A 12,227-nucleotide genomic window follows, 5' to 3' on the forward strand; every position below is an offset into this window, starting at 1 on the left:
GTGGTAGATTGTAGTATTTTATATACCATAATTTATCATTTATGTCTCTGTCCCTTAAAAATGATGGAACCTGCAGCACTCAGTATAATGTGAAGCCTTGCTATAAAGAGAGAAAGTACTTCTGGCCCAGAAATGCTTTGTTTACAGGCAAAATTCCTAGGATTACATTTGAGAAGGTAGGAGGAGAAAGATTTCACATAGTTGAGAACACTTTTTTTTTTTTTTTTAATATTTCAAGTTTAGGTGACATCGTTACCAATCTCCAAAAAGACTGATTACTGGACCTCCCTGCCTTTTAAAGCCTGAGGTAAGGGTTCCTAAGGTTTATATGTTTCCTCTTACATAGAACTTGAAGTGAGACACCTACAGCCAGGTTAACACACAGGATAGAAAAGCTGTTTCGTATCACTTACTCTCCTGTCCCTACTATTAGGGTCCAGTTCCTTTCAATTTATTACATGTGAATTAACACTGTTGTTCATAATTCCTTTACCAAATCTAGAAAAAAGAAACTTAGGTGATCAAGCAGGTAAGCAGCCCAGCCTTGCAAAGGACTATTTTAAAAAGAGGAGGGGAGGTATCCCCTCAAGTCTTAGTGCAATTTTAAGCTTTGATACTTGTAGAAGTATAAATGCCACAAACTTACAAAACATCATTTGAAAGTTTAATCGAATTTCTTCTAAACTCATTTAGTTTTGTAAATTTTAAACGTTAAGCGTTTATTGTTTTATTTTTTAAAATTTATGTATTTATTTATTTATGGCTGTGTTGGGTCTTCGTTTCTGTGCGAGGGCTTTCTCTAGTTGTGGCAAGTGGGGGCCACTCTTCATCGCGGTGCGCGGGCCTCTCATTATCGCGGCCTCTCTTGTTGCGGAGCACAGGCTCCAGACGCGCAGGCTCAGTAATTGTGGCTCACGGGCCTTCCCAAGCCAGGGCTCGAACCTGTGTCCCCAACAAGAGAGCCTGCGACAGTGAGAGGCCCGCGCACCGTGATGAAGAGTGGCCCCCACTTGCCACAACTAGAGAAAGCCCTCACACAGAAACGACCCAACACGCCATTAAATAAATTAATTCATTTAAAAAAATAAAAAAATAAAAAAATAAAAGCTTAATGTTTAAAATGTACAAAAGTAAATGAGTTTAGAAGAAATTCGATTAAAGTTTCAAGTGATGTTTTGCCAGTCTAGCATTTATACTTCTGCGACAGTGTTCTGGAGTATCCAAGCACACTATATTAAAGCTTAAAATTGTTCTAAGACTTTTGGGACACCTTCTATTTCATCACCGGCTTGTTAATTACTGGACCACCATGTTGGCTGGAATTATGAAAATATCCTTTAATACAAGTATATAACAAAGAGGAAAATCATCACAAAATCAGAAGCACCATTATAGTTAACAAGAAATGCAGCACGGACCCAATAGAAGGAAATAACCTACTTTCTCTGTTTATGATCGCAAACATGCTAATATGCTAATAAGTACTGCCTGCAAAGCATTTGGATGACATGTGTTATTCAGCAGCTTTTTGGTTTAAATTGATTGCCAATAATGACTAGCAGCTTCAATGATATAGTAGGGAGGAAGAACCCTGCAAAACCTAACGATGCTACAACAGTCTGTTCTGAAGTTTGGCTTTATGAGTTGTTAGGAGTCCCATTTTTTTTTTTTGTTTTTTTTTTCTTTTTTGTTTTTTTTTTTGTTTGTTTTTTGTTTGTTTTTTTGTTATTTTGTTTTTTCTTTTTTTTGGTTTTTTTCTTTTTTGTTTTTTTGTTTTTTTTGTTTTTTTGTTTTTGTGCTTTTTTTCTTTTTTTTTGTTTTTTTGTTTTTTTGTTTTTTTTCTTTTTTTTTTTTGGAGTCCCATTTTTTGATGGTAATACTGCACTGATTCTAAAGGAATATGCAGCAGTATGGGACAGTGAGGTAAGAAAAACATAGAAGTTATATAGGTAGTGTCTTTAAAGTCTAAGAATTTAAACTATTAATTAAAAAAGTTTGGCTTTATGAGTTGTTAGAAGTCCCATGTTTTTTTTTTGTTTTTTTTTCTTTTTTGTTTTTTTTTTGTTTTTTTTTCATTTTGTTTTTTTTTTGTTTTTTGTTTTTTTGTATTTTTTCTTTTTTTTGTTTTTTTCTTTTTTGTTTTTTTTTGTTTTTTTTCTTTTTTGTTTTTTTGTATTTTTTGTTTTTTTGTTTTTTTTCTTTTTTTTGTTTTATCTTTTTTGTTTTTTTTTTGCTTTTTTTTTGTTTTTTTGTTTTTTTGTTTTCTTTGTTTTTTTTCTTTTTTGTTTTTTTTTGTTTTTTTGTTTTTTTGTTTTTTTTCTTTTTTTTGTTTTTTTTTCTTTTTTGTTTTTTTGTTTTTTTGTTTTTGTTTTTTTTTTTGGAGTCCCATTTTTTGATGGTAATACTGCACTGATTCTAAAGGAATATGCAGCAGTATGGGACAGTGAGGTAAGAAAAACATAGAAGTTATATAGGTAGTGTCTTTAAAGTCTAAAAATTTAAACTATTAATTAAAAAACCTCGCATAGCTCACAGCTATCAGATATCTGTGCGTGGATTGGGAGCAGATATCTGTGCGTGGATTGGGAGCTTTTAGCTTTGGAGTGGTTTTTGTAACTCTGTTTACAATAAAAAGGACAGAAGAGCGTGTTACATTGACGAGGTCCCGTTCTTTCCTATGAGCATAATCTTCGCTTGTGCATCAGTCTCTTGAATTCAATGTCTTTCTTTAAGGTGAAAATACTAACTTTGCTGGTTTCTGAGCAGGAGAGGTGATATTTCTCCAGTCATTGTTTCGAGGGGTTTATGATGTTACAACCCCTCACTTCTCCCTTAAGAGAGGATGGCATTGGAGCGCCGAATACCAATGAAATTTTCAGCGCTGAAAGACCTTCTCATAGCAGCTCTACGCACGTCTTTGTATTTGTCGTCACACAATCTGGAAATGGCCTAGGAAAGTCAATCAGGTAGAACATAGGTATAATTAGGGGGGAAAAAAATGTTCGGACCTTAAAAAAACAAAAAAAGCATCATTGATAAGCCACACATCTACATTCGTTTAGATAGTTCATAGTTACTGCTACTTTGGATAGCTGATATCTACACTAACTGACAGTTCCCTAAGGTCATAACCTTTAAGGGCTATGATTGGATTGCTGGGGCAAGGGGTAACTTGCCCTAATAACTTAGAGTTACTTAAAAATTGGGTTCCTAATGATAGGCTCCTAATAGCAATATCATCTGTTACCTACACACGTGATCCTTAAACGTAATGGACATACACTTGGGCAAAATCAGTGTTTACTCAGCTATTCAACTTCTATTCAGTTTTCATTAGTTATTACATACTCTAAGAAAATTTTAATCAGGTAGGTATGTGCTGAAGGTAGGAGAGGTCTAATGACAAGCGCTGAAAGGTGCTATTTCACTTGCACATAAATTATGGTAGAAAAACATCTTATTCTAAAGTACCACCAAGGTACCACAGAAAGTATCAATTTTAAATGTGTTCATTTCAGTTGTGAATTTTGCTGTATACCCACCAAAAATCATAAGCCATAAGTAGTACTTTGTTCCATGTACGTTACCATTTATATTCAAAACTCATGTACTTTCTACATCCAGTATCTGAATCCACATTATACCTTCCAAGTATAGGTCTCTCAGGTTAGCCACAGATGCTTTGTCTAATAAACTCTTGGGACTGAACTGTGATACACATACACACACACACACACACACACACACACACACACACACGAACTGCAAGCTGAGTAAAAAACAGTTAAGAGGGAATTCCCTGGTGGCGCAGTGGTTAAGAATCCGCCTGCCAATGCAGGGGACACGGGTTTGAGCCCTGGTCCGGGAAGATCCCACATGCCGAGGAGCAACTAAGCCCGTGCGCCACAACTACTGACCCTGCGCTCTAGAGCCCGTGCTCTGCAACAAGGGCAGCCACTGCAATGAGAAGCCTGCGCACCGCAATGAAGAGCAGCCCCCGCCCGCCGCAGCTAGAGAAAGCCCGCGTGCAGCAGCGAAGACCCAATGCAGCCATAAATAAATAAATACATTTATTTATTTATTAAAAATGTCAAGACAGTAGAAATAGTCCAAAACATCAATTATAAAAAAAAAAAAAAAAAGACAGTTAAGAGTGGTAAGTAGATTATGTAGGTACATATGATTAGGGATACAATTTTAAGAAATTATTCATGTATGGTTATATGTAAGTGTAGAGGTTCAAATGGAAAACCATTAAGAACAGACTAAATATGATTTAAAGTATTCTGAATTATGGTTACAGAAGAGACAATTTTTTTTTTTATAATGTGGGATCCCTGTATAAACCATAAAAGACACAGGAAATATGATGCCAACGGGTCAATAAGCTCTTCAAACTGTTAACAGCTTTCCATTTTCCTAATCACTGCTTAATATAATTTAGCTACAGATGTGGCTTCGGTGGCTGACAGAAAACCCCAGTTAGTGATTTCACAGCCTTACCTCTAAGTTCTGTGCTCTTTCTTTGCTAAGAGGAGCGAATAGAACATTCAGGTTGTTGTCATCTGCTAAGGAGCGAAGGTCAAAGTAGTATTTGGCATACACACTGAAAGGAACATTCATATTAAACTGAAGTAGCTCCAGGAAGTGCCTTTCCATCTCATTCCTGGGGGAGGAGGAGAAGACAAAACCAACACAGGACAATTTTAGTCAACTGGGCTATCTTCAAAAATACCATTCTGAGCTACTAGGATGGCTCTAAATACTGTTTTGAAACAAATAATGGCTACCCAGCTGGATTAATACCCTAATGCTCAAACAAGGTACAGCTATTTGTGGTCCTTTCTGCGTCCCAGCACTTTGAGTCTGGGACAAGGGGGAAGAGGTTATGGCCCTCTTATGCACTCATGCTGCTGACTCAGGGGCTCATTCTTCAGAGTTCCATTAGTGCAGCTGTACGATTCATGCTCCACACTCACTCACGAGGCCCCGCTCTAGTGATCAGACGAAAGGAATGATGTATGCTGTTTATTAGCTCTGAAGAACTTGCAGACATTTTCACCGGGCTGATGACAGGAAGGGGCTTACTGAAGTAGAGACGAGCCAACAAAAGGAGTGGGCACATCACCACGGCAACAAATGGATCCATCGAGAGCCACTGCTATTATCTCTGAGGGGGGAAAACTCTTGAGGCAACAAGGATTCATCTCAAGTAAATAAATAAATAAGCTACATTCGATGGGAAAGGGAATCCCCCCACCCCCACCCCGTGCATGGGGCTGTGTCAAAGGGCATGATGCAAGTTTCTGTTCACCTTAAAACCTTACTAGGGTGAGTTGTCGTCACCATGACAGGACAGGATGCACTTTTTAAGCTTAGGAAGGCAGTAAGATTATGTCTCAGCTAGACTAAACCCACTTTACGATACGACCTCTGATAGAGCAGTTGTTGCCCCCGGTGTTAGGAGAGCAGCCCAGAATGTTCAGACCTACCGCCCCTTGCCAGGACAGACTGCACACGCCCACAGAGGGCGAATTCAATGAAGTGGGAAAGTAGAGTGCTGGGAGCAGGCTTCTGCTATATGACCATATCCAGCCATTTGCTTGCCAAATGTTTAAGTAAATAAATATAAAGTTAGAGTAAATCTTACCACTTTTCACAGCAATCACTTTAGAGAGTTGATTATATAAAAATGATAAATACCCAAACAAACATGCAAGTGGCTTATTTTACAATACATTTGGTTTCTTGGTTTTAAAGTGTTAATATTTTATCCATTGGATAAATCAACAAATGCTCCATGTTCTCCTGTATGGAGAGCAGAGTATGAGCAGAAATGAGGTTTCTCATTTGTTGAACTTTAAACCTAACTGAACCTACTTCCAAAATTAATTTCCTGTTCATACGGCCAGAAGTCTATAGAAATGTAAATCAGATAATGTTTTGATAATCAGCTAATCAGGACTTAATTTACTACAGGAATAAATGCACTTCACTATCCCTTTTATATTTTCTCCACTAATACATTTTAATTGTGTGGAAATACAGTACTTCATAGGATTAACATGTCTATTAATAGAGCTTTAATCACTGAAGAAAAGCATTATGCCTACAGAATATGCATCTTCTGTGTTTTTTGCTGTTTTTAAATGGCTAGGTGGCTGAAGAGCCTACCACTTACAGGCGCAGCAAACTGTCTGAACAGCAGCTGCTCAGTTTAACTTACTCTTTTGAAGGGAAATATATATTTAACAAGACACAGAGATGTTAGAAAGTTTTAAGGAAAAGCTGATAGACAGCAATTTTTCAATTCAGACTCAAAATGAGACCATTACAAATAGTAGTCAACAGCAGAGGGATGAAACAAATGTGTATTAAACACTTTGTTGCAATGCTTTCCAACTCCCAAAGATCATAAACAAAAGCAGCCTATTGTAAACATAACTCCTGGTGATTCTCCGTTCTACACAGAAAAGCGTTGTTTAGAATTAGTTTCTTCATAGCTGGACAGTGCCGCCAATGCTCCTGGGCTCAATGCCTATGAACACCCACACGTTTCCCTGCATGTTCTCGGATGTTGTACCTGGAACCAGAGCCCCAGTCAGCTCAGTTGCAGATTCTGAGAAAATTTCAGCTGCCATCATGGCAGGGATGGTGTTCACGATTACAAATTTTCCTTCCTTCAAGGCACCAGTTTAAAGACTGATGATAGTGTTGGTCAACGTCACTTTAGTTTCTGCAACTTCCAAAAGTACTTCTATTCATTTCAAATTCATTATCTGCTGTTACACTGTTTGCTAAGATTGCTACCAGCAATATCACCACGACCACCTGGTTTACATGATCACCAAAGTGGGCATTTTCACCAAAAGCCACTTTGACAGCTACTGACAGTCACTGGTCCCTTCTCTTAGTCACAACTTTCCTCGCTTCAGCTGTAAATATGCACTTTGGTAATTGTGAATTATCTAGAGTAAGGGGCAAAGGTAACAAAAACAAGCTCTTGCCCCTGCCTGCCACCTTGATCGGCCTCTGCTGTCCAATATAATCAAGAGGTGTCCTTTCACATTTTCCTGAATGCCACCCACAAAGACAGGTTCACTGTCAAGCGGGCACTTCGAGAGTCTGCTGGAATTACCTCTCTGGCTCATCCTGCTTCCCACCCTTGGGGCCCTTCACCAGAGCCAGATTGGAAGCCTGGCGTTTCATGCCAATGTGAGCGTGCCATCTGTGAGGAGAACCTGCCTAGTTAACTCAAGGCCCCACAAAGTGCCGCTGTGTTTGCTGAGTGCCCTGGGTGAGGCCCCAGGGATGCTTCCCGGACGACCTGAGAGGTAGGTGTTTCCTAACTCGGCAGACTTTAGGGGAGGAGACAGGAACACAGGGATCTGAAACCTTTATATGTGGCTACCTGTACATCATAGTTTCTGTAACAACAGAACCTCAGATAAAAAGGAGAAAAAGACCAGCAAAAGCAAATACACAATGTGTGACTCAGGTTGAAATTATAACCTGTCAGTAGTCTAGAGGCCCTAAGACCTTAACAGTGGCCACTTGCTTCAAAGACCAGGCATGTGCCCCTTAAAAATGGACTGGACCTGGTAGACAGCTTTAAGAAAGCTGTCAAGTTACTTACTGTACCATGTTGTTCTGGTAGTGAGCTTGTAAAATGTTTGGCAAAAACCACCAGAAAAATAATTTCAATTTATCAAGCAGAATATTACAACAATAACACATCAAGACCTACCAATTAATGAGGGGAAATACAAATTGTTATACTACAGCTAGATAGAAAGAAGGCTGTAATTGTATGTCTATTTCAGCTCTCTGCACAAGGTAACCTTTCTTAAAATGTAACATTTCTTAAAAATGTAAACTTACGAGAGCAAATGAGGTATTGGAAAATGGTTAGAAAGTTCATGGTAAGCTTACAAACTCACATGTCCTCAACTGTAACGTCCTTGAGGATCTGGCAGTAGTCCACATTCCATACAGCCCGATCGTCCCAAACCTTGGAGGCAAGCAGAATGGCTCCCAAAACAATTCTTTTCCAGTTAGTGGGGCAAATGTCGATCTCAGCATAAGTTAAGAGCCTTTCTAAGTAAACCTGCAAAAGTAGAGCACTGATCTTTGATTTTAGTTCAGTTGAAGTGCTGTGATAAGAATTGTTAGGAATGACAGATTTCATCTCTTTTTGACACCCCTTTTATTCCTAGGTTCTACAAAGACTTTGCTCAGCCAAGCCAAGGCCAGAGGCCAGGTCACAGTTGTTAAGTCAGATATTTCTGTTAGTCTGATATTTCTACTCTGCCCGTGTGAATTTCCAACCCAGTTTTGGTCACAGGAATGAAAGGACATCTCAGCAAAGGGCATTCTAAAGACACGCATTGTATTATTACCTTCCCACTTGTCAAGGGCAGCACATACAGCCCAGTGTCGACTTCAACTGTTCAGTAAATGCTTGAGTGCCTATCACGTGCAATGTTAACTACAAGACTGGTGGTGGTTGCATGGCGATTTTACATAACGCTTGAGTGTGTAAAATTCTGGTAAGACTGAGCACATCTTTACCTTCTCTTCAGAGTCACCAGTCCTTTTGTGGCATGAACTTGAAGATAAAAACTGGTGGTCAAGAGAGCCTCCCAGTGGCTGCTGCGTGGCACAGCAGGACAGGCAGTACAAAGGGGCTTTACAACTGTCAAGTATTCCCATATTTTAGTGCCTTTTTAAGGAACACACATGCATACAAAGGGTAGTCCTTTTCATAGCCCCAATTTTTCACATCTCCATTATCATTTCATTATTCATTTCTGTCTTACATAATCTGCAGCTTAGTCAATTCTTTTGGTTTTAAGGTGGGAAGACCTGCCTGTGTCTGTATCCCTGGGGCTCCTCTAAACCTGCCGGTTTGTGAGATGATTTCATGGTTTCTTTTACATGTATCAAATGTCTACCCTACAAAGAACTGGATGGAGTTACCAGCTGAGCAAAGATTAGAGAGGTAAGCTGTGATTTGTTGTTACCTCTGTAGAAGAGTGTATATGCCATTTGACAAAAAGAAAAATGTCCAGTTTGAAAGAGTCTGTTTACTCTCTGAAGGGTTATCAGATTGACAGCTCAGATTCGCCCATGCCCTCCAAACTCTACTGTGTTTTCAAACACGGGTATTGAGATTATATGTTCTTAGTGAAATTCGGCTCCCATTCCCCAAAGAACTCAGCACTCTCTAGTACCCTAAGAACGACTCTCCCCGCAAGGTTCAACTCTCTACTTTATGGGACTAATCAGAGGCACTGCAATGACACTGGCAATCTCTCAACTTCCTCTCACCTTTGTACTGGCAAACTTGGTACACGTGCCGATATTCATTTATCCCACTTGCCCTCCTGTCTTGGAGGAAGCGAGATTTCTTTCTTTTCACTGAAGCTAACTCTCCTGTGAATGAAGTTGATCCCACCTCACTTCTGCAGAGCACTGTGCCCACAGTTAGTCTCTTTTTGAACAACTTCTCCCTCTCTGTCAGAGGCTTCCTCCAGTGTGAATGCTTCCATGTCCCCAGCCTGTCCCCCACTGCCCCTAGACGGCGTCCTCAGGGCTGAGGCCAGCTCCTCATCTCCCATCCTCTCCTTAACCCACTTCAGTCAGCCTCCTGCTGCTACCACTCTACAGAGACTACTCTTGCCGTGGTCACCGGTGCCTTCACACAAACAACCCAGAGCTCTTCGTCCCAGAGCTCCACTCCCCAGGCCTTCCCTCATAAATGAAAGAGCACTGCCACACGCCCAGTCGCTGAGACCAAAAACCTGCACTTGAGTGTATCCTGCTCCAATCTGTTAGAACTTCTTGTTATCTCTACCTTCACTGGTACCCTGACCGCTTTTCTGTCTGTCACTTCTGACTTGTATCGCTGCCACTGCCTAACTTCTCTGCCTCCCAACAGACTACAGTCTGTTCTCCCCAAAGCAGCCAGGAGAGCCTCTTAAATTAAGAGTACTTTATGCGCCTGCTCCAGATCTGCCAGAGGTTTCCCATCAAACAAATACCTTCTTCCCGTGGCCTGCAAGTTACGAGGCCCTGTGCGGTACGGCCTTGTCCTTCCGTGACCTCATCACCTATGCTCTTTCCCTCATTCCCCGCTCGGATCACAATGGCCACCTTGCTTTTCCTTGAACACACAGAACAAGTTCCTGTCTCAGAGCCTTGAACTTGTCCCCTCTGCCCGTAATGCCAGCGTACCTGATCTTCCTCAGTTCAGCCAGGTCCTGGGTTCAAACATTACCTCTTTAAAGAGGCTCTTCCTGAGCTTTCTAGTAAGCCCCTCTAATCACTTTATCCCTTTACCTTGCTTTCTCTTCATGGTTTTTACCACTACTTGAAATAGTCATCTTTTAAAAAACACTCATTAAAAAAAAAACACTTATACTTTGCTATACACCTGAAACTAACACAACACTGTAAATCAACTGTACTCCGATAAAAAAAAAAAAAAAAAAAATTTACGTCTTCCACACTTGCTCCATAAAGGCAAGAACTTTATTTATCCAACTTGTTCTCTCCTCCACCCCACACATGTAGAAAAGTGACACAGAGTAGGTATTCAGTGGCATGGTATTTATGACATGAGCAACTTCTTGGTAGCATTTAGCGTTTGGACCATACTCTCCTTCTTGAACCTCTCCTGGTGTCTCTTAGGGTTCTCTGCTGGGTTTCCTACCACTGTAGCCACTCCTCTGGGGATCTGTCCCTTAAGTGCTGACAGTCCCTAGTAGGATCTATCTTCTACCCACTTTTTATTTTACATACTTTCTCTGCATTTGAACAGCTACACTTAATTCCCTCCCTCTAGCTCAGATTCATGCTCCAATCCCATATATTCCAATGATTACTAGACACTGCCATTCTGCTGTCTCGCAGGTACATCAAGCTTAACTTGTCTACAAAGAAATGCCCCTCTTCCAACCCAAATACTCTCCTTCCTGCCTTTCCTAGCTCTCCATACGCAAGCACCATTCCTGCCTCTCTCAAGCATGTGCTAAGCACTCCAAGTGGCCTGTAGCTCCAAGAAAAGGCCTGTGTCTGATCCAGTACCCACCCACTGAGGGGTCTCTTTTCAAAAGGACAAGCCTCCTGTCCTAAATTCTGCCCTGACAGGAGCAGGCAGTGAGTGGCCTAAGTATTCCTTCCCTGCAGACCACGCAGCTGACTTTCCCCCCTACAGGTTTGCTATAGGGAGGAGTAAAACAATCCCAACTACCTCTCACTTGAATATGATTTATTATTCAAATGATAAACTCTTACCATAGAAATTAGGAATGGATGACAAAAAGGTCCTTACACAGCTGTAGCTTAGCAGGCTAACTAGAGTAAAGCCTTCTGAAGTCCTACTGGCACCCTAGTCCTGGGCAACTTCACATGCAGGGATGGTTAACACCATTATCCATTATCCAAGGAACAGAGAACTGAGGGCAGTAGTTCTCAGTCAGGACACACATCAGAACTGCCTAGGCAGTACAGTCTGGAATTCAGCTTCAAACTGCCCGGAACCTGTTTCTGCCTGTGGACCAGAGCGCTCAGTGATTGCCCCGCCCCACCACCACCACACGCGTCGTCTGTGTGTGCGTGTGTGCGCTGTGCGTGCGTGTGTCCCCTCAGGTGTGGAAGGAGAAACCAGAAATCTCTCCTGCTGCCTTTAATAGCAATTGTTTTGTGATGAGAAAAGCAATGGCAACATTTTAAATCATAATGATGATTAATGCTCAAATGTGTATACTTTACTTTCTTTTGATAGGTTTCTCTGAATAAAGTTCTAATGATCATTTCAGGAACCTACTTTCATTTGGGAAAAACAGGACCATACCATGTGTACAAGACAGAAATTTCTACAGATGCTTTACGAAAGAAAAACTATCTTACCAAAGTTACTACTGCACATTCAGCAGTTAGCTGTGCGGCACTAAAAAGAGTATGAACAAATCTGTAAATGAATTTGTGTTCAGGATCATGCTCGAAGTATTCCTCTGGAATCTTTTCTCGCTGAAAGGAGAAAAAATGCAATTTAAGTATCCATGGAAGAAAAATACTTAAAAGTACCCTCAAGATAGCAGTCTTCACACTTGGGCCCACGTGCCCCTTAAAATAATTTTGATTGGGTGACATGTCTTGTAGTCTTTTAAATATAAACAATGGGGTCCTAAAATACCACAGTGATCCAGTACTCACCACCATTC

The 12,227-nt window shown here is 40.5% G+C and overlaps 1 protein-coding gene across 1 annotated transcript in view; it reads right to left on the reverse strand.

Moving 5' to 3' along the window:
• Positions 1-2,005: 2,005 nt before the first annotated feature.
• The window catches only part of LOC309661872 (cyclin-Y-like protein 1), a 34,629-nt gene continuing 24,407 nt past the window's right edge, over positions 2,006-12,227 (reverse strand). The window contains exons 7-10 of the mRNA XM_082464013.1: positions 11,914-12,033; positions 7,941-8,107; positions 4,504-4,666; positions 2,006-2,949 (exon numbers count right to left, since the gene is read on the reverse strand). Coding sequence (XP_082320139.1) covers positions 2,833-2,949; positions 4,504-4,666; positions 7,941-8,107; positions 11,914-12,033 — 567 coding nt within the window. The 3' untranslated portion in view covers positions 2,006-2,832. The remainder of the gene's footprint in view (positions 2,950-4,503; positions 4,667-7,940; positions 8,108-11,913; positions 12,034-12,227) is intronic.

The sequence above is a fragment of the Balaenoptera physalus genome (assembly GCF_965194825.1).
Source record: "Balaenoptera physalus genome assembly, chromosome: 5".
NCBI classification, from domain to species: Eukaryota; Metazoa; Chordata; class Mammalia; order Artiodactyla; family Balaenopteridae; genus Balaenoptera; species Balaenoptera physalus.